Here is a 21,149-nt window from a genome sequence, read left to right as displayed (position 1 = left end):
TTAAAAGCAAAGGTTGAAATTCTTACATGAAACCTTTGTAGAATAGTTCTTGGCTTTATTATGCTGTCGGTCTACCCCGATTATAAAATCTCCTTCTACATTTTTGGTTTGAATTGAAGGGATCTCTCCGGGCGAGTCTAATGCTGCAGTCCTTATATTCGGACTACGCAATCAGGAATTACCTGATGGCTACTTAATGTAAAAGATGCTTCAAGCTGCAAGATGTATTGTCAATTGTTTAATGCTGCTTGCTAATTTGATTAAAAACCAGTAAAGTATAGCTACTGTTACAGGAGATTAAGTGGGCCGTTAAAATAGAATCACAGTGCAAATCTAGACATAATTCACTATAAAACTCCATAGAAACTGAAAACCTGTAGCTAGAGAAAATAATTCTAACTGCAAAAGTTGACGCCTCCATTTGAATGCATTCCATTTCTCATGTAATTCTCTAGCTTTTTTGCCTTTCTGATGCATCTTTTCTATTCATTCAGACTGATGCTTGATGTTCATCTCATCCTCATTACTACTATCAATGCATAGAGCCAAACTTCGCTCCAAATTAGCGACTACATCAGTCATAGTTGGCCTGTTTCTCCCTTCTAAATTCACACAATGAAGTGCAGTATACGCCACCAGCTCCACTGCCTCTTCTTCATTAAACTCTGGTGGATTGACCCTAGGGTCCAAAACCTTAACAAAGTCGCCAGACAAAATTCTGGGCATTGCGAAATCCACTACACTTGTTGGTGTGCCTTCACTATTATCATCATAGAATATAACTTTCTTGCCTGTCAGAAGTTCTAGTAGTACCACACCAAAACTATATACATCGCTCTTTTCAGTTAATATATTAAGAGCATAGTACTCGGGGTCGATATAGCCAGCAGTTCCTACTGCCTTCATCAATCTGTAACCATGTTCTGATTCAGGCACCATCAACGATAATGCAAACTCTGCAATTCTTGCAGTCCAATTTGCATCGAGCAATATGTTGGAAGATTTGATGTCTCTGTGAATTACTGGTGGAACTGCATAATTGTGAAGATATTCAATTCCCCTAGCAGCATCTAATGCAATCTTGATCCTCGTTTTCCATGAATTGATCACACTGCTATTCTTTTCATTATTGTCCTTGTCATGTAAATGATGAAACAAACCTCCATTCTTTATGAGCTCATAAACTAAAAGCCTCTCATTCTCATCTTCGAAATACCCAATAAGCCTAACTAAGTGTTTGTTGTGAAGCCTTGACAAGAATAGCAGTTCAGTTTCAAAAGCCCTATGTTCCTCTTCAGAAAATTTCCTTTCTTGACCTCTCTCCCCTCTCTTTACTACCACTTCATTACCATTTGCTAGTTTCCCTTTGTAAACAACTCCACTTCGCCCTACACCAAGCTTGTTCTGTAACGAGAAATCATCAGTTCCAGCAGCAAGCTCAGCCAGAGTAAATTCAACTGCTCTATTCAATTTCCTTACATGTGGGGTTGACCTCTTTTGTGGAGGAGTTTCTGACAGTCTAGAATACAATAGACCAAAAGCAAAGATAATAGGCCAAACAGACACTTTGATAGGATTATTAACCTGTCGAGACAACAAGGCGTATGATAGTGATGCAAAAATGCATTGGAAAAATGCACAAAGTAATCCAATTATGTCAGGAAATGTTCCAAAAGGTCTGGAATTTTGATGTTGATAATAAAACCAAGGTATCCACCCTTTCTTCATCCAAGTTACTCCTTTCTGAGCCTTGTAAACAAGATACATGATAGAAATGGTCAAGATTGTGAAGGACATAAACATACTTAGCAACGCGTATTGGGGCTTGTGCACTGAGGATAGCTGATCAAAAACAGCTGATGGAAGCTCTAAGATGAAGTTGGCGATAAGGAAGACCCTTTCCAAGTTACTAACCTGTTTCAAAAGAGGAAAATCAGTTGCTAGAAGACCAAATAATTATTTTGCAAGCTCATAGTCATTCTGGTCTCTAACCTTGCGATCGAAGTGAACTGCCCTGCCGTGCGCCTTGTCACTGCCATAATCATCTTCTTCAACATCAATATTGAGAGATTCAGCCATAGTCTTCGCAAGGATTGTAAATATCCCAGCAGAACCATAACCCAGAAGTAGTTTTCCAAATGAAAGGGAGAAAGATTACAAACATTGGAAGGAAAAGTAAACGGGTGGCCGTTCTGTTCTATATAATATATATCGCAGTCAAATGGATTTGGTTTGATATCTGGCCGTTCTGTTCTGTTTTTTGTATTAAAGTAAATCCACAAGAAATAGATGCAGGCATTATCATCATATTTTTAGTAGGATTTCCACGAACCATATGAACTACCTTTGATTGTGATATAATGTTTACATTATTCTAACGCCTGAAATTGGCAACGCAAATTGTTATCATGAATAGACTAAGGAATTAAATACTTCTATATTCAATCGTGTATCTGAACTCTCAAGTTATACATATTTTAGTATTGCATTTACTCTGAAAAGTCTATATGGAAACTGAAAACCTGTAGCTAGGGGGTAAAAGAAAGGGTCTAACTACAAAAGCTTGAGCATATACACTAAGCTGTATTGGCTTTGAGGCTTTCTGATGCTTCTTGTTCATTTCGATCCAAACAATGCACGATAGCTTTAGGTCAGATTAATCTCATTACCAATGCACAGAGCCAAACTTCGCTCCAAATTCGCAACTACATCAGTCATACCTGGTCTTTTTCTCCCTTCCGAATTCAAACAATGAACTGCAGTATATGCCATCAGCTCTACTGCCTCTGCCTCATTAGCTTTGGAGGATTAACCTTAGGGTCCAAAATATTAACCAATTCACTAGCTATAATTCTAGGGGCTGCAAAATCTATTATACATGTTAATGTGCCTCCATTATTATCATCCTTAAACATAGCTATTTTGCCTGTCAGAAGTTCTAATAATATCACACCAAAACCACACACATCATTTTTAGCGGTTATTATGTTTCGCAAATAATACTCAGGATCTATATACCGAACAGATCCTATTGGCCTGTAATCAAGTTCTGATTCAGGAGCCTTCAATGATAGTCCAAACTCGGAAACTATTGCTGTCCAATCTCTGTCGAGCAGTATGTTAGAAGAGTTTATGAATCTGTGGATTACTGGTGGGACTGCATAAGATATTGGATTTCTCTAGCAGCATCTAATGCAGTCTTGATCCTCACTTTCGAAGAATTGATCATACTACTAATTGTTACATGTAATTGGTCATATAAAGATCCATTCTCTATGTGCTCAAAAACTAAAAGCTTCTCAACCCCATTATCGCAGTACCCAATTAGCCTAACCAAATGTTTATGGTGAAGCCTTAACAGGAATTCCAGTTCAGATTCAAATTCATTTTGTTTCTCTTGATAAAGTTTCTTTGTTTGGCCTCTCTCCCCTCTCTTTATCACTGCTTCGCGACCATCTGCTAGTTTCCCTCTATAAACAGTCCCAAATATCCGATTACCAATCTTTGTCTGCAACGAGAAATCATTGGTAGCAGCAGCTATCTCATCCAGAGTAAATTCATCTGCTCTATTCAGTCTTCTCGTGCGTCGGCTTTGTCTATTTTCTGGAGGATTTCCTGAAAATTAGAACATAATATACCAAAGGCAAATATTATAGGCCAAACAGACACTTTGACAGGATTATCTGCATACCGAAACAAAAAGGCATATGCTATTGATGCAAGAATGTATTGAAAGATTGCACAATACTAGTCCGATAATGTCAGGAAATGTTCCGAAGGGCTTGGAACTTGGATATGGGTAATTAAACCAAGGCATCATTCCCCTTTTCATCCAAGTAACTTTTTCTTTCCTACCCTTGTAAACAAGATCAGTGATGGAAATTATCAAGACTGTAAAAGACATTAACAAAGTAGTGCAAATTGGGGCCTATGCAATGAGGATAGTTGATCAAAAACTGCTGATGGAAGCTCCAATATGAAGTTTACGACAAGGAAGGTCCTTTCCAGGGAACTAACCTGTTTCAGAAGGGGATAGTTAGTTGCTAAAGTGCTAATTGAATATCTTGGAAGATCATAGTTTACCAATCATATACAAAACATAATGCTTGGAGTGTTGGCAAACCTTCTGACCGACGCGATTTGCCCCACTGCGTGCCTTCTCACTGTCATTAGCATCTTCTTTAACATTTGTTCGTACAGTTTGAGCCATACTCTTTCCTTGGATTATCTATCAATCTTCAAGAAGAAGAAGCAAAACCACCGAAAAACATTTTAATTTTTTTCTCGCACTTTAATAGTAAAAAGAAAATAGAAAGAAAGATAGATCGGACACGTAAACAAGTAGCTGGTGACATCTGCAATGAAAAGGATTTGCAGTGGATCTGGCTCCACACGTTGTAGACTTTGAAGGCACAAGTCTTCCTTTGTTTTTAATGCATAAGAATTTCTAAATGCAGATGTATCTATCAGACGAATTGCCTCGAAATTGTACTTAATTAACTGTCTTCTCTGTTGAAACTGAAAGCCTGTAGCTATTAGCCAAAAAAAAAAGTGTCCTGATTACAGAAGTAAGCTACAATAAATTGACACCTTCGAGTGCAATCTCTTTATCCTAATCCACAAGGGTCTTGCTCTTCTGATGGTTGATAGCTTTTGGCCAAACCTCGCTTCAAATTAGCAATTACATTTCCGGCCTTCAAGGCCCCTTCAATGAAAGTTCCATCATAACTCAGGATAATAACAGCTTTTACTGTTTTTTTTTTTAAAACAAAGTAATTCCCTGTATTTTGAAGACAATTGATTTATAAATAAATTAGATCTTATACGTTAAAGTTTATAATTCTTCTACAAGTTTATTTTTACTACCCACTATAAATCAAACATTTACGGAAATTTTGGTAAATTTACAAAAGATAATAAAATTTCTGTAATTTCAAGATGAGTTGCTACGTGATGAAAAAATGATAATTCTCTTTGTATTTTTCTTTTAATTAAAATAAATTTTTATAAGTCTTATTATAGATGAAAAAAATATGGCATTATAAAAATATATGATTATTTTTACAAAAATCAATGATTTACAAAAAAAATAGTAAATTTATGAAAATAATAAAATTTTTCAAATCAAGAAACTAATTATTTTCTTTCGAAAAATATAATCATCTTTATATTTTTTTGTAAATTAAAATAATTTTTCATAAGTTTAATTATTTCAAAAAAAGTTTATGATATTATAAAATATAATTACCGGGCAAAGTCAAAAAATACTAAAAATAGTAAGTTTATAAAAAATATTAAATATTTTCATAATCGCAAAATGAATTGCTACAACTTTTTCATAGTTTTTAGTAACATAAAAAACAAAGTACAACTGCAGAAATTCCCAAGGAAAAAAGAAAACATAAAGCCGTTCACGTCATTCTAATATCTGCAATCGGCCATGTTGAATTGTTACGTGAATGGACTGAGGTATTAAGCATTATTATTCAACTGTGTATGTTGTGTGTGATGTATTTTAGCCATGGAATAGTTTTGTGGAGATTTCTTGAACTTGTAAAGCTGATAAAACATATTTAGAAACTGAAACACCAAAGAAATATTGCATAATTACAAGAATGAGAGTAAATTAACTATAGAACATCATTAGACTGATATCTGCTACTTCCCTGCTTCAATGTCGATTATCCTCAATAACCATCCATCGCATAAAGAAAAACTTTGTTTCAAATTAGCAGCAATATCAGACATAGTTGGCCTGTTTTTCCCTTCCAAATTCATACAACAAACTGCAGTTTTCGCCACTAAATCCACGGCCTCTGCCTCGTTACCAGTTTGTTCAGGTGGACCGACCCTAGGATCCAATACCATGAATAATTCATTAGACAGAATTTTAGGCACTGCAAAACTCGCTATATCTATTAGGCCTCTTCTACTATCAATATCCTCGAATATAGCTGCCTTGCCTGTCAGAAGTACCAGCAATACCACACCGAAACTGTACACATCGCTCTTTGCATTCAGTATTCTGTTGAATTCAGGATCGATGCACAAAATTTCATATTCAGGACCTATCAGTGACGGTCCAAAATCTGAAACTCTCGCCATCCAGTTCGTGTCAAGCAAGATGTGAGAAGACCTGATGTTTCTGTGGATAATATTTGTGTTCAACTCATTGTGAAGATAATTAATTCCTACTGCAGCATCTAATGCAATCTTGATCCTCCTTTTCCAGGAATTTATCAGACTACTTTTCTTATCAGTATTGTTCTTGTCATGTAAATGGTCATAGAGAGATCTGTTTTTTCATGTACTCGTAAACTAAATCTTCTCGTCTCCAGCTTCACAGTAACCAATGAGCCTAACTAAGTTTTTGTGGTGAAGTGTTGACAGGACTGACAATTTTCTCAGTTGGCCTGTGGGTCTTCTCTTGATTGCCACTTCTTGATCATCAAGTAATTTCCCTTTATAAACAGCACCAACGCTTCCTGAACTGATCTTGTTCTTGAAATGATTGGTAGCAGCAGCAAGCTCAGCCGGAGTAAATTCTTTTCCATATACCGTCCTTGCAAATGAGGTTGGCAATCTTTTTGGAGGATCTCCTGAAACGATGTTATCTGCAATTGCAGCTGAAGTAAATTCATTTCCATGTCTTCGGCTCTTACAACTGGGGTTGGCCTTCTCCGTGCAGGTTTCTGCAAAAATCTAGAGTACAATACACCAAAGGCAAATATCATAGGCCAAACATTCAGGTTGACAGGATTATCAGCATGCCTAGACAGAAAGGGTTATGCTACTGTTGTAAAAACACATTGAATGATGGCACAAACTAATCCAATCATATCAATAAATGAAACGAAAGGGTTTCGATTTCGATTTGGGTAATAAAACCAAGGTATCATCCCTTTCTTCATGCAAGAAACTCTTTCCCTTCGACCCTTGTGAACAAGATCAATGATGGAAATGATCATAACTACCAAAGACATCACCATACTAAGAAGAGCATATTGAGGCTTATGCACAGAGGATATCTGATCAAAAACAGCAGATGGAATCTCAAAGATGAAGTTCATGATGATGATAGCACGTTCCAGCATAGTAACCTGTTTCAGAAAAGGAAAAACTTAGCTGCTAGAAATCGAAATGAATATCTTGCAAGATCATACTGTTACAACTAGGTTCATAACATACTACTGGTACTAACTTTCTGATTGTAAGTGATCTGCTCTACTTGGCACCGGATAATTCTCATCCCAACATCATGTTCTTCAGTTTTATGTAGATGGATTCAGCCATAGTACTCTCTTACTGATTATCCTGAAAGAACCTGCAGAATCCAAAAACTGCTTAAATAGAAGGATGAAGAGACATAAGCATACAATATAGTAAAAAGTGATGCTGATCTGTGTCAGTCTCTGGCTCTACACAGTTTAGACTTTTGGGCATCTCTTTTATACTTCTGCGTACTCTGAAAACAAAGTGCCCTGGCAGCATGGCAGAGGGAAAGGTAAAGAAGTAGGAAATGACTGATGCCCCATAAGAACACAATTAAATAATAAGACTTGCACCATCGGTATACTCTTCTGCAGGATGATCTCATTTCTCTCAATGATCTTAATACTGTTATTATTGCCACTATCATCTGAGTAATTTGTATTTAAATCATAATAATAAAAGACTCGAACTATTATAACTCAATGCTATAAGAAATCAAATTAAATTTAAATATTTTTTCCGCAACTAGATTTGAATTAATTATAATTTTTGTATAGTTTAAATAAATAAAAATAAAATATAAAATAAAACTGAAAAGAAATATCTCCTTTTTTGTAAGTACAGAAGGAGACAGCTTTTACCGAATAATGTTAACGCCATATAATGCCATAAAATATTAAAGTTAAATAAAAAAATTTACCATTTAGTATTTATAATTTTGAAATATTTATTATATTTTTTAATTCTTAGATTATGTTTATTGTTGTATTAAATTATAAATTGACTGTTTAAAAGGAATTGATTAATAAAGTAGATTAAATGATTATATATATATATATATATATATATATTTATTTATTTTTATTCTTAATCTATTTTTCTCTTTTTATGTTAGTAATTCTTTACTTTTAATGGGATAGAATATCTAAATAATAATATAATTTGACTTGTTTTAAAAACAATAAGAGTGTAATTATTTCTTTAACTACATATATTCAAAAGTAAAAGTTGGATAAGAGGCGTATATTAAATTTTATAATTAAAAATTTATTGAATAAAAGCTAAAAAATAAAGACAAATCAAATATTTATTTTAATGACAAATTGTAAAAATAAAATAAAAAATTTGTCCATAACTAAAAATAGTTATGTTCTATTTATTCCTTAATCATTTACTTTATAAAATAACCCACAACTTACAGAAGAAAACATAATAAAAATATAGAGGATTAAAATGTAAGATTTCAGAAATACATATACTAAATTAGTATTATACTTCTCCGGCCTCGATCATTTTGTGCTGACAGCATCGCTTTTACCCCCCAAAATTCACTCCAGAATCTTCGAATTTCCGCCATGTCCTCCTCCACATCCAACCACCATCAGCCTTTCTCTGACTCCGATTCTGATTCCGACCAATCCAACCACCACCATCAACACACAGACCTCTCAAACTCAATTTTCAAATCCTACTTCTCACACACAAAAAACATCAGCGATAATACCCAATCACCAACGCCTCAAGACCTCATAAAAATCCAATCTTTTTTAACCTCATCATCCTCAGGAGCACTTTCATGTCTCATTTGTCTCGAACGCATCAAACCCTCAGATCCAACTTGGTCCTGCTCTTCCTTATGCTACGCCGTTTTCCACCTTCTCTGTATACAATCCTGGGCGCAGCAGTCCTCCAATCTCTCCGCTTACCGTGCATCCACGCGCCTCCCTATCTCCCCTGAGAGAGCCGCAGAAACCGCCACCTGGAATTGCCCCAAATGCAGATCAGTCTACACCAAATCTCTAATCCCGAAAACTTATTTCTGCTTCTGTGGTAAAATTGAAAACCCCCCACATGATAATCCATGGATTTTACCACATTCTTGCGGTGAAATCTGTAATAGACCATTGAAAAATAACTGCGGTCATCATTGCTTGTTACTTTGTCATCCTGGGCCGTGTCCTTCTTGCCCCAAATTAGTTAAAGTTAAATGCTTTTGTGGCAAAATTGAAGATGTTAAAAGATGTGGGTTCAAGTTCTTTTCATGTAATAATAAATGTGACAAGTTATTAGATTGCAATATTCATAAATGTGAAAAAATTTGTCATGATGGAGATTGCTGTCCTCCATGTGAAAATCGCGGAGTTTATCGATGTTTTTGTGGAAGGAGAAAGGAGGAGAGGAAGTGCTGCGAAAGGGAATTTAAATGTGAGAATTCTTGTGAGAGAATGTTAGGGTGTGGAAAGCATGTATGTGAAAGAGGGTGCCACTCAGGAGAATGTGGAGAGTGTCCTCTTCAAGGGAAAAGGACTTGTCCTTGTGGAAAGAAAGTGTATGAAGGAATCGCTTGTGATATTGTTGTGCCAGTTTGTGGTGCTACTTGTGATAAAACGTTGAGTTGTGGTTTGCATAAGTGTCATGAGAGGTGTCATAGAGGACAGTGTATTGAAACTTGTAGACTTGTGGTGACTAAGTCTTGCCGATGCGGCGGCTTCAGGAAAGAGGTAAACAACGATCAGTTCAGTCATTTTGTTGCTTTACTGTTAGGATTGCCTAATTGATGTATTGCAAAAATTTAAAATTGCTGTGTTATGTAATGGGTGTTATGATATTAATTTATTAAGCTTTATTAGTTTCTTTCATACGTTTTCTATGTATTATGATTTTCTGATGCAAAAGAAACAATTATCATTAGTTCATCATGAACTGAAAGATTTCGTTACATTGCTTTTCCATTTCTTTTGACTGTTGTTTATCAAGCTTGTGTAAGTTGAAATTGGAAAGGTTTAACTAAATTTAGATTAGGTTCCATGTTATCAAGATTTGGTATGTGAAAGAAAGTGTCAAACAATGAGAGATTGTGGACGTCATGCTTGCAGAAGGCGCTGCTGTGATGGGGACTGCCCACCTTGTGCAGAGGTGTGTCTCACAATACCTATTTGCTTATGCTGTTTTTAGTACTTGTGAGTTAATAAATGTTTGAAATTTCAGATTTGTGGTAAGAGGCTTCGATGTAAGAATCACAAATGCCCATCACCATGCCATCGGTACGTATGCTTGCATTGTCTAAATGCTGATGCATGAGTCTAACTTTGACTTTAATTATAGGTGGAATGACAGAGATGAGTTGCAGGCCTTTGGCATTCATCTGGCATTTTTTCCTTCATTATCATTATTGTTTAGCGAATGAGAACTTGTGAATTATGAATAATACTCTAAACCGTAGAATATCTTAATAGTTAGTTGGTTTTGTTCTCGCAGAGGTCCCTGTGCTCCTTGCCCTGTAATGGTTACAATCTCTTGTGCGTGTGGTGAGACACACTTTGATGTAAGTGTTTGTTTAATTGAATCTTTTGCTCATTTCTAAATAGAGCTTCATATAGATCATCTGATATTCTGATCTACAGATTTTTGGGTCATTCCAATATATACTGTCTAGGTCAATCCTAAGCTAAGATAGGACATTATCCTGCAACCTGCTTTTTTATATGTTTGTATATCAGATTGTATTCTCAGTAAAATGGTCTGTAGCTCACACTAATAGTTCGTGGGTTCTAGGGATTCTTTAATCTCATATTGGACTTGTTTCCCTGCACTTGCATTTGTTGTGTGTCAAAGCCACTACTTATTTTTATTATCAATATATTTTATGGTTTTCTGTTAGGTTCCCTGTGGTACTGAGATGGACCAAAAGCCTCCTAGATGTCGTAAATTGTGTGGTATACCTCCTTTATGCAGGCATCGCTCTGATTGCAAGGTAGTACTGGTCTCCTATACTTATTGGCATATGTTTTCAACTGAAGCTTTCTTGGTGTTCTAGTTCTACTCATCTATATATCAGAATGCATGATGAATGCTAAACCTGATAATCATTCCCATAGGTTGTTCCTAAACCTAATAGTAAGTTCTCTAGCATTTCAAATACACACGTAAATACATATATCACAAAATAATTGGGTGTCCCAGCGCATTCAGTTTTCAATATGCATACATTACATTTGCATGCCCTTGTGCTTGAACACACACATTAGTTATCTATTTGGGTTAGTAACTATTATGATATGTACTTTCAAGTTTTATCACATCTAATAATCCACAATTCCACATGTTACCGTACAGAAAGATAACTGTGAACTTGAATTGCATTAAACAGAAGTTGGACTATTGGTTTTGCAGCAGTGCCAGCATGCCTTTTTTTTTTTTTATTACATTGTTGGTATCGAATTCTGTGCTCATGTAACTCATATGTAGCAAAGAGGTATTGTTAATTTTTCATTATCCCTAGCATATTTTGCTGGATAGGATTTTAAGCCATTTTAAATGTCTTATTCAGCCGCACAGATGCCATTATGGTGCATGTCCTCCGTGTCGATTACTTTGTGAAGAAGAATATCCATGTGGCCATAAGTGCAACTTGAGGTTTGCAGTACTTTTAAATTAGTGACTGTTATCTCAGTGATTTCATTTGCAGGCTAATTTCAGATATCATTCCTTCATGTAATTCTTTCTGTTTCATGGTTTAGATGTCACGGTCCAAGGCCCCCACCTAATCCAGAATTCACACTGAAACCAAAGAAAAAGAAACCAAATCATCCAAATGAATGTACTCCAGGATCTCCCTGCCCTCCTTGCCCAGAACTTGTTTGGAGGTCTTGTGTCGGCCAGCACCTTGGAGCTGAGAGGATGGTTGGTCTCATTTGTTCATTTGTTTGCTTATTTTCCTATTGGAAGCAATGTGTTTTATTTGGACTCATATACTATTCTCCTTATGTTTGTTCATTTCAGATGGTCTGCTCGGACAGAACACTGTTTTCCTGTGATAATTTGTGTGGGAATCCTCTGCCTTGCGGCAATCACTACTGTACAAAAACTTGTCATGCTTTGAAGAGCCAGTCCCCAAAATCATTGGTTCAACACCTCAGTGAGCCTTGCGAAAAATGCCATCTTCCTTGTGAAAAGGTTTAAGACCTTATACTGTTGGTTTTTCTCTTTGATTTCCGTGTTGGTAGGATTTTTTTCTTTTTCAATATCGTTTTTCTCATGAGTTTAGGGCATGTTATGCACCCTTCACCATGATATTTGTTGGTGTGCCTAATATATTTCACCTCAGCATCATTTTTTAGGTTTTGGTACTGGTAAGCTAGGTAATATTCTTTTTGATCCATTTCAGGAGAGGAAGCCCAGTTGTGCGCATCTCTGCCCTCTTGCATGTCATCCTGGGGAATGCCCCCCTTGCAAAGTTCTTGTGAAACGATCTTGTCACTGTGGTTCTATGGTCCATGTTTTTGAGTGCTTATACTATAACAGCTTGTCAGAGGAGAAGCAAATGACTGTTCGCTCATGTGGTGGATCTTGTCACAGGTTATATCTGGACCTCTCTTATTACTTTTGAGTTCATTATGCAGCATTCTTTTCTTTTATTGCTTGATTTTTTCAATGAGCCTTTATTATTTTTTCTTTTACCATTTAACAACTTCAAGTATTGCATGAGCTCTTCCCTTTTCTTTTCTTCTCTGAGAAGCCAAACCTCCTATTCCCTAGTATGTCATCTGCCAACTTATATAACATGGAAATTACTAGTCCATAGGCTTTCTTTAACTGTGATTATATGTGGAAATTGAGGAGACAATGTTTTCTTAAGGGACTAAAAAGTTCCTGCATGCATGTGTTATGCTTCTTTATTTTGCAATTAGATCTTTTCATATTAGCTCCAAATGTCCTGTTAGTATGAGATTCCTGTGGGCATTCAGAACTGATAGAATGTCTTTAATGCAGGAAGTTGCCCAATTGTACACATTTATGCTCAGAGACCTGTCATCCTGGTCAATGCCCGTCATCTGACAAGTGCAGTAAAAAGGTAATAATTTTAATTAGGTTGCTGTCAATAATTTGTAAAGACCAGTAACCTGTTGGCTGCTAGTTCAGGATCATCTTTCTCTGGATATTGCATAATAACACATTTCCACTGCCTGGTATTTATTGAATTGCCATGTCAACTATATATTTACAAGGTTACTGTCCGTTGTTCATGCCAAACGTTGAAAAAAGAGTGGCTATGTCAAGATGTTCAAGCAGCTTACCGGAAAGCTGGTCGTGATCCCAAAGATGTCTCCAAAAGTCAATTTGGAAGTGGACTTCTTCCTTGTAATTCAGATTGCAAGAGTAAAGCGCAAGTTGTTGATCAGGAGTTGCATTTGCGTAAATTCAAAAATTTAGAGGTACCCTATACTTCAACTGCACTTGTTTTGACCTGTGCATTTCAATTTGATTCGCTGAAGTTACTTGAAATATTAAATAGATAGCTTGCCAAGTACAAGTTTAACTGTTGCACATCGCCGGCTGGTCTAGATAATGCTTTAATTGTTCCACTGTTCCATATTATCTCACTTATCTTTTTATTACCAAGATTATCATTAACGATGCTCCCATCATCAACTACTTGTTTCCATGGCCTTCTGGAATGTGAAATCTGATATTATATCGTGATATTGTTAAAAAGGAAAAGGAGCCTGATACTGTAAAGAATGTAGCAAAGCGTAGAAAACGCCGTGAACGAGTACAAGAAACAAAGCAGATCTCAAGACTTGAGGTATACTTGTACTGGTGTAAAAGTACGCATTTATACTGCCCTTTATCTTTTGTTTAATGATAACCATTCTTTTGGAACAGAAATTTGTCGCCACCATCAAATGGATTCTTCTAGTAGTCACCCTTGTGGTGACTCTGGTAACAGTGGCACATTTTGGCTACAAGGGTCTAATGTGGCTCTCCGATTGGATGAATGAAGTGGAAGAACAAAGACAAAGGCAAAGATATCCGCGAATCTAATCATTCTCAAGGCCAGCTGCCACATTAAACTCTTGGAGGAGTGATAGGCATTACAAAAATTCTTTTTACTTGAAGCTTAAACAATACTGATTTCACCAAATCATCAGCAGACAGCATAAAGTTTCTTTTAATTTGTCTGATAAATTCATTTACACCATAGTTTTGTTCAATATATACAAGACAGAATGTATATCTTTACTAGAAGAAAGAAACAACAAACAGCAGGCCCCTGTATCAGGTCTTACTTCCTAATTTCTATGTTATAACTTTCTACTTTATTAATTCTCCTGTAAGCTTCTTTTATTAGAAAAATTATAATTAAAATCTCAGTATAAAATTCTAATTGGCAAATTATCATTCAAACATAGAAAATATATTTCAAAATTAATTATATTTTTTTTATATTTATCCAACACAGCAACTGAAACCCTATGGTACCTGAAGGAAAACACAGTACACTCTGTATGTGGCAGTCAGTGGCGTAGACTCTACGCATTAGTTTGAACGTTGAATGTTGAAAATTAAGCATTTTTAAAATGACCGCCAGTTACATTTAAGTTCGAAACAAAGTAACAAATCAGTTATATATTTTGGTATTAAATATTTATTTTATAATTCAATAATTTAATATATAGGGAATGCATTTATTTATTAATTTAGTGTATATAATTAGAATAGGCAAAAAAAAAATATTTATGCACAAATCATGCACTCAAGTTAGAAAATTGGGCACACAAATTGAATTCTTGTCACTACATAGAATCAAGGTGGATTAACCAATGCAACCTTATCAAATCAAACAAATTAAATGCAGAATTCACCATTTAGAGATTGAATTCGAGCCAGGTCAGATCACAACTGGGACTAATCAATTGACAAGCAATGGGCCATTTCACTAAATCTGGCATATTTACTCTTACAAACCCATAAACTTACTTTCGTAAATTCTTTCTTATAATATATCACGTGAGTTAAATCAATAAAATTTAGAGAATTTTTTCAGAAATATTCTAATTGTAATTTTTTTTAAAGAAAATAACAAATTTTTTTTTATTTTTTTATTTTTTTCAAATTTACCGTGTGTTATATTTTTAATATTTTAACACAATAAAAATAAATATATATATATATCATAAATTTATAAAGAAAATATTTATTTTCCCTAAAATTTAGTGGATTCCATCAGAATGGAGGCTAGGCATAAGCTTTGAACTCTTTATTCTTATGTAGGAATTTAGTGCTTTTGTTGGACCGGTTTGAAATCCATAGCTAAAAGTTTTTGGGTACATAAAAAACAGCCTTTATTTATTTATTATAAGACAAAAAAGAAAATTGCAAACATGCAAGCCTGATCGAATACTAAGTTACTAAATGCATGAAAGAAATAGGTTTTTGTATCCCACTCCTTCTATGAACTCTCAATATGTACCCTTTTCTTTGCATAATGTTTACTAAGAGATAATAAAGCTATCCATAAATGTCTACATGCTTCTACATTAATGTGAACAAAGGAGAGGAAAATGTAATAATGGTGGTGGTGGTGGAGGTGGAGGTGGTTCACCGGCCACCACCCATGAGAATATGAGTCCCACCAATTTTTGACCCTTACAACATTTAATTTCACTAAATGCATATTTAAATTGCTCTGAAGCCCACTTATTAATGTTCTATACACACTGTATTGGTATTAAATTTTGGAGGCACCGCATGGTTTCAATATAATTTGTTCTATTTTATATACCAAAAGAAAAGTCCAAGCAAATGATGTAGAATATTTTCAACAAAAGCACAATTCTATTGACCCCCTTTTCACATTGAATTTTCAAAGTCAAAATTTCACACAAATTTCCAAAGTGTACAAACCTATCTAAAAGTATTTCATAGGTTAAAAATTAATGTTCACTTAACTTAAAATATTGTGTTATATATATATATATATATATATATATATATATATATATATATATATATATATATATATATATAATAGACTAGACCAACTTCTCTCTTTTAGAAATTTCATGCACATCAAACTAAAATAAATTGGACCACAGCATGATGTTCTTCATTGCCCCTTTTTAATGGATGAGGAATTAAAGAAGCTTTTGAAGCAAAAGCATTTTGAGTACTTTTGTGGGGTTAAGAAATGCAGTGAACCCAATCCCTGGAGTTTGGTGCATTTGCAAATCACATGTCACCTAGAAAAGCTAATAAGTGTATTTTTGGTTCACTTTTTATATGTCTTCACCTTTGACATCAAATCACTAAATTGCTCTCTAGCAAGGAATTTAGATTTTTCAACACTAAAATTTATTGATCACTTGTACCCAAGTCAATGAAGTCATTAATACACTCTAAAATATTTAAATAATCTTTCTTTTTCTTTTTCAATTTTTTTTGAAAAAGAAATTCAAAAGGATAAGAAGGAAATATAAAAGAATCCTGCATTATAAACACTAAATTAATTTAGCATTTCAAGAAAATAATAACAGGGTTTGGATGTAGGCAAAGTATGTGTGTGAAAAAATAAAAAGAACATTCTTCATGAGAATATATCATGTAATCATTCTCATTGCTGTCAGTGTTCATAAAAAAATCCTACACTACAGCTCAAATGTTAGAAGAAACTAATGATTCCTGTAAAAATTTAGAAAGAAAAAATAAATAAATAAATAAAGGAAAGAGAAGAAAGGTAACCCCTAAATCTTTACATCAAATTATGCCAAAGAAATTATCTAAAAATTGAAGAATTGAATTTGTGTTTTCTTTTTTGTTGGGGGGAAGGCTTACTAGGTGGTGTTTGTTTCATTCTGAAACTACTGAGATTGTACCACTGGAGATGCTGCCATGGCTACCATCACAGAGAGACAAAGCTCTTTCCAAATTAGCAACAATGTCAGCCATAGTTGGCCTATCTTTCCCTTCTAAGTTCACACAATGGAGGGCTGTATATGCTACCAATTCTACTGCCTCTGCTTCATTGAGCTCCGGCGGACCGACCCTGTGATCCAATACCTTAGCTAATTCACCAGACATAATCCTTGGCACTGCAAAATCCACTATACTTGTTGGTGTCCCTCCATTATCATCACCTTTGAATATTGCTCTCTTCCCTGTCAAAAGTTCTAATAGTACCACTCCAAGGCCATACACATCACTCTTTGCTGTTAACACATTTAGACCGTAGTACTCAGGATCAATGTAACCAACTGTTCCTGCTGCCTTCATTGGCCTGTAATCTCTATCAGATTCAGGCCCCATCAACGATAATCCAAAATCAGAAACTCTTGCTATCCAATTTGCGTCGAGCAAGATGTTAGAAGACTTGATATCTCTGTGGATTATTGATGGGACTGCGTAATTGTGAAGATATTCGATTCCTCTAGCAGCATCTAATGCAATCTTGATCCTCATTTTCCATGAATTGATGACACTACTATTCTTTTTAATGTTGTTCTTGTCATGTAAATGATCATATAGAGCGCCATTCTTCATGTACTCGTAAACTAAAAGCCTCTCATCCCCATCTTCGCAGTAACCAACAAGCCTTACCAGATGCTTGTGGTGAACCCTTGACAAGAATGACAATTCAGATTCAAATGCACTCTCTTTCTCTTGAAATTTCTTCGTCTTCTGCCCTGTTTCACCTCTCTTAATAGCCACTTCGCGACCATCAGCTAATTTGCCTCTATATACAACACCAAAGCTCCCTGCACCAATCTTGTTATCTAGTGAGAAATCATTCGTAGCAGCAGCTAGCTCACCTAGACTAAATTCCTCAGCTTTGTCTGCATGCTTCGATGAGGTTCCACTCCTCTGGCGTCTCATTGCCCTCGAGCTCTGGCGCATAATGGTCGATGATCTCGAAAGAATACCACTGTTATTCGATGTTGTACCACCGTTGGAACCACCTCTAGTTATTGTGGGTTGAACGGAATTATGCACTTTCTTTTTCCCAAAACAAACACCAGTCCACAAGCAATAAATAATTGTGCAAATACCAGCAAAACCTCCTACTGATCCAATAATGCAAAACACCAATAACCCAGTTGTCAATTCCTTCGATGGAGATGATGGAGAAGGCAATACTGATGGCGAAGGCGGGAATGGCAAAAATGGTGGTTGTGGTGGCGACGGTGGGAAGAGCATAGAAATATTTAATCCCGGAGGATAGCAGACATTCCCTGAACCAGAACACAACCCATCAGAATCAGGATACATTCTTGTACCTTCACAAGAAGATTGCACACAAGGTCCAGGAAGAATTCGATCAGGCAATGGAAGAATCTGAATACCAGAATTATCAACATTAGACCAACCAGGTCCCCAACACATTATTGATAAATTACTAGTAGTCAATCCACAAGTAAAATTAGAACCTGAAACAATAGACTCAAAATGAAGATCTTTAGTTCCATTTACAGAATACTCACCACTTCCACCCCAACAAACAACTGATCCCTCATATCTAAGTGCACAACTATGATTAACCCCAAGAGCCAATTGTGAATACTCAAATGCAGTAGAATTTAAAGGAACATCTAATTGACCAGAAGTATTGTCCCCTTTACAAACTAAAGCCCCAGTTGAATTCACACCACAAACATGTGAACCACCAGCTACAATACTCATCATTGACATATTCCCAAATTCAGATTCAATATCTTTTCCAATTGGATTGCTACCCCAACACATAATTCTACTATTATTCATCAAAATTCCACAATTGAAACCAAATCCGGATGAGATTGACTGAAACTTATCACTATCCGCCGGTGATCCGTTACTAGAACTTCCATTTCCTCTCCAACATTGAACACTACCAGCACCATCAACACTAGAAACAGTGTTGTTTAACAACCCACAAACTTGATTTCCACCAACAGCAATATTCTGTAATAAAACAGTAGTATTATAGTAAACTCTTTTTGGGTTATTGTAACCTAAAGAGAGATTTGAATTTGATGTATCCCAACACAAGAAAGCATAGCCACCGGACCGGAGGCCGCAAAAGAAATTCTGGCCGCCGGAGATGGCGGAGAAAGAGATTGTGGGTTCAACGTATATTATGTTACCATCCTCATAACAAATTATATACTGGTTAGTCCTCGCCGCCACGATGCCGCACACGGCGGTGGAGGTGACGGCGATTGTCGAGCCGGAACCTAAAGGATGGGCTTTGAATGGAAAGAGACTGAGGAATGTGAGAGCAGTTAAAGAAAGGGTGATGACAGAGGAAAAGGGAAGTTTCGTCATTTAAGAGAACGAGAGTCTGCAGTGGCCGGAGTGGTGGTGCTGGTGGTCTATTCCGGCGAGCATCATTTGGCTAATTTGAGAGAGAGAGAGAGGGATGAGAGTTTCAGCTTTCAGGTGTCAGTTTAGACTTTCTTTGAAGTAAAAAAGACTGTTAAAAAGTGTCAAGGAGGTGTTTGGACGGTTTATTTAAATTTGCTATTTATGAGGGGGAAAAACGATTTCTTTTATAATTTATTGGTAGTAATAGTATTAAATTACAAGGAATATTAATAAAATGTTGATGTTACTTTTAAAATTTGAAAATGTTCTAATTATTTTTATTTTATTTTATTTTTGTAAATTAAGGGTATTATCTTTTCTCTATTAAATTTGATACTTGGTGATTTTATTATTAAATTGTTCTTTATGATGCACATGTTACATAAACAAGAGCAAAGCCACATCCATGTGCAATTCATTCTTTTTCTTATAAAAATAATAAAAAAAAAATCCCTCTTCTTATTTAATCAGTGAAATTGTAACTATTTGACTGCCACCATTTTTTAATTTAAACTATTGTTAAAATTACCAATTAAAATGTAACTTAATTAGTATATTTATAGAACATCATAGGTTCTTGAAATGAACCTTCAATTTAAGAAACTCAAAAGAGTTTTTATTGCAAAAGTCCCTTCCATTGAATTAAAAAGAAATTGGTTTGTGATTGCATTGACTATATTATTTCTTATATATGATATCAATCTATTAACAAAAGTAATTATTAAAATAGAATTTACTATATTGAAATTCTTCCATCCTTATATTTTAAATTATTTTCTCAAATTACTTATTTTTTTATTTTCTAAATAAACCAAAAGCTTGATAGAAAAAAATAATATTCATTAAAAAGTTATAAAATTAATCCTTTTTTCTTTTGAGTAGAGTGTAACTCTTACCTAACATTTGTTGCATTATTTCCATATTACCTCTATAATTACATACAACATCTTACTATTTATAAAGAATTTTAAAATTAGAGAACTCTTTATTTGAATGACCAAATAAAAGAAATGATTAAAAACAAATAAATAAAGTTTGTTAGGCAAACAAGAAAATGGGTGAATTCCACGTGCCTGAAACCGGGGCATGCACTTGCCTTTTTTTTGACAAAGTCCCACGTGTTCTTTACGCGCCTCATAATTCTCTGGATATTGACCAAAAATAAATACACAAAAAATGACAACAAAAAAGGTTTAGGAAAAAAAAAACAAAACAAAACCTTGGACGGCGTTTATTATGCTCCATCAACATTTATGCCCAAAACTATAAAAATTGATTTCAAAATTTAACTTTTTTGAAGCGACAGGTTTTAAAATTTTCTTAATAATATTTAATTTTTTCACAATTATATTATTAATAATTTATACCTAAATTTATTAATACGGCTATTAATTAAAAAATTTAAATTTTAAATAAAATTAATTTTATCGAATAAATGATGAAATGTAAAATTTTATAGTTTTATCAGATTATTTAAAATTTATCTCTATTAATTAGAATTAAAAAAGAAAATCAAATTATAAATTTTTAAAATCTTTTTAAATCCTATGAAAACTGATTTGACTAATTTTGAATAACATCTAAATTGGTAAGTACTGAAATTAGGAGTAAACACAATCAATTAATATTAAATGAATAAACTGCAACTATTTAGTTAATCCGTGTTAGTAGATTTAAATACAAATTATTAATATTTTAATTCTCAAAATACTAAAATATTTACCAATTAGAAAGATAAACTACAACGTTAAATTTTATATTTTTTAATTTTACATTTTATTATACTGCTGAAGTTATAAGAACTTTTTTTTATTAAA

General features: G+C 34.6%; 5 protein-coding genes across 12 annotated transcripts; 1 reads left to right on the top strand and 4 right to left on the bottom strand.

The window, feature by feature from the left end:
* Positions 1-225: 225 nt before the first annotated feature.
* On the bottom strand, positions 226-4,614 carry LOC8277608 (putative serine/threonine-protein kinase-like protein CCR3). Of its 6 annotated transcripts, none has more exons than XM_048375522.1 (4): positions 4,124-4,602; positions 3,692-4,017; positions 1,993-3,615; positions 226-1,914 (listed from the first exon to the last, which is right to left on the bottom strand). In XM_048375522.1, exons 3-4 carry the CDS (start codon positions 2,077-2,079, stop codon positions 487-489), a joined length of 1,515 nt encoding a protein of 504 aa, XP_048231479.1. In that variant the 5' UTR covers positions 2,080-3,615; positions 3,692-4,017; positions 4,124-4,602; the 3' UTR covers positions 226-486. The 6 variants fall into 6 exon arrangements, with proteins under 6 accessions (XP_048231479.1, XP_048231480.1, XP_048231483.1 ...); XM_048375523.1 differs by having other exon boundaries at positions 1,993-3,603; XM_048375526.1 differs by having other exon boundaries at positions 226-1,404; positions 1,480-1,914; positions 1,993-4,017; positions 4,124-4,599.
* Positions 2,778-4,210, bottom strand: LOC125370318 (putative serine/threonine-protein kinase-like protein CCR3). The gene is made up of 4 exons (XM_048375346.1): positions 4,124-4,210; positions 3,856-3,928; positions 3,150-3,615; positions 2,778-3,105 (listed from the first exon to the last, which is right to left on the bottom strand). Exons 1-4 carry the CDS (start codon positions 4,208-4,210, stop codon positions 2,778-2,780), a joined length of 954 nt encoding a protein of 317 aa, XP_048231303.1.
* Positions 4,615-5,512: 898 nt separating the features above from the next.
* Positions 5,513-7,601, bottom strand: LOC112536908 (putative serine/threonine-protein kinase-like protein CCR3). Its single transcript, XM_048375527.1, has 2 exons — positions 7,202-7,601; positions 5,513-7,100 (listed from the first exon to the last, which is right to left on the bottom strand). Exon 2 carries the CDS (start codon positions 6,103-6,105, stop codon positions 5,659-5,661), a length of 447 nt encoding a protein of 148 aa, XP_048231484.1. The 5' UTR covers positions 6,106-7,100; positions 7,202-7,601; the 3' UTR covers positions 5,513-5,658.
* An 861-nt stretch (positions 7,602-8,462) lies between these two features.
* On the top strand, positions 8,463-14,319 carry LOC8261730 (NF-X1-type zinc finger protein NFXL2). Of its 3 annotated transcripts, none has more exons than XM_002533338.4 (13): positions 8,471-9,713; positions 10,015-10,128; positions 10,201-10,256; positions 10,471-10,537; positions 10,874-10,966; positions 11,543-11,628; positions 11,733-11,895; positions 11,995-12,168; positions 12,380-12,570; positions 12,985-13,066; positions 13,221-13,427; positions 13,709-13,798; positions 13,879-14,319. In XM_002533338.4, the coding sequence occupies exons 1-13, from the start codon at positions 8,568-8,570 to the stop codon at positions 14,035-14,037; spliced, it is 2,628 nt and encodes an 875-aa protein (XP_002533384.2). In that variant the 5' UTR covers positions 8,471-8,567; the 3' UTR covers positions 14,038-14,319. The 3 variants fall into 3 exon arrangements, with proteins under 3 accessions (XP_048231476.1, XP_002533384.2, XP_048231477.1); XM_048375520.1 differs by having other exon boundaries at positions 9,546-9,713; positions 10,031-10,128; XM_048375519.1 differs by lacking the exons at positions 13,709-13,798; positions 13,879-14,319 and having other exon boundaries at positions 8,463-9,713; positions 13,258-13,428.
* Positions 14,320-16,564: 2,245 nt separating this feature from the next.
* LOC8261728 (putative serine/threonine-protein kinase-like protein CCR3) lies at positions 16,565-19,485 on the bottom strand. The gene has a single exon (XM_015727899.3). The coding sequence runs from the start codon at positions 19,291-19,293 to the stop codon at positions 16,843-16,845; it is 2,451 nt and encodes an 816-aa protein (XP_015583385.2). The 5' UTR covers positions 19,294-19,485; the 3' UTR covers positions 16,565-16,842.
* Positions 19,486-21,149: the final 1,664 nt, after the last annotated feature.

This window comes from Ricinus communis, chromosome 6 (assembly GCF_019578655.1).
Source record: "Ricinus communis isolate WT05 ecotype wild-type chromosome 6, ASM1957865v1, whole genome shotgun sequence".
NCBI lineage: Eukaryota > Viridiplantae > Streptophyta > Magnoliopsida > Malpighiales > Euphorbiaceae > Ricinus > Ricinus communis.
The sequence above is the reverse complement of the archived record's forward strand: the minus strand, read 5'-3'. Positions and strand labels throughout refer to the sequence as shown.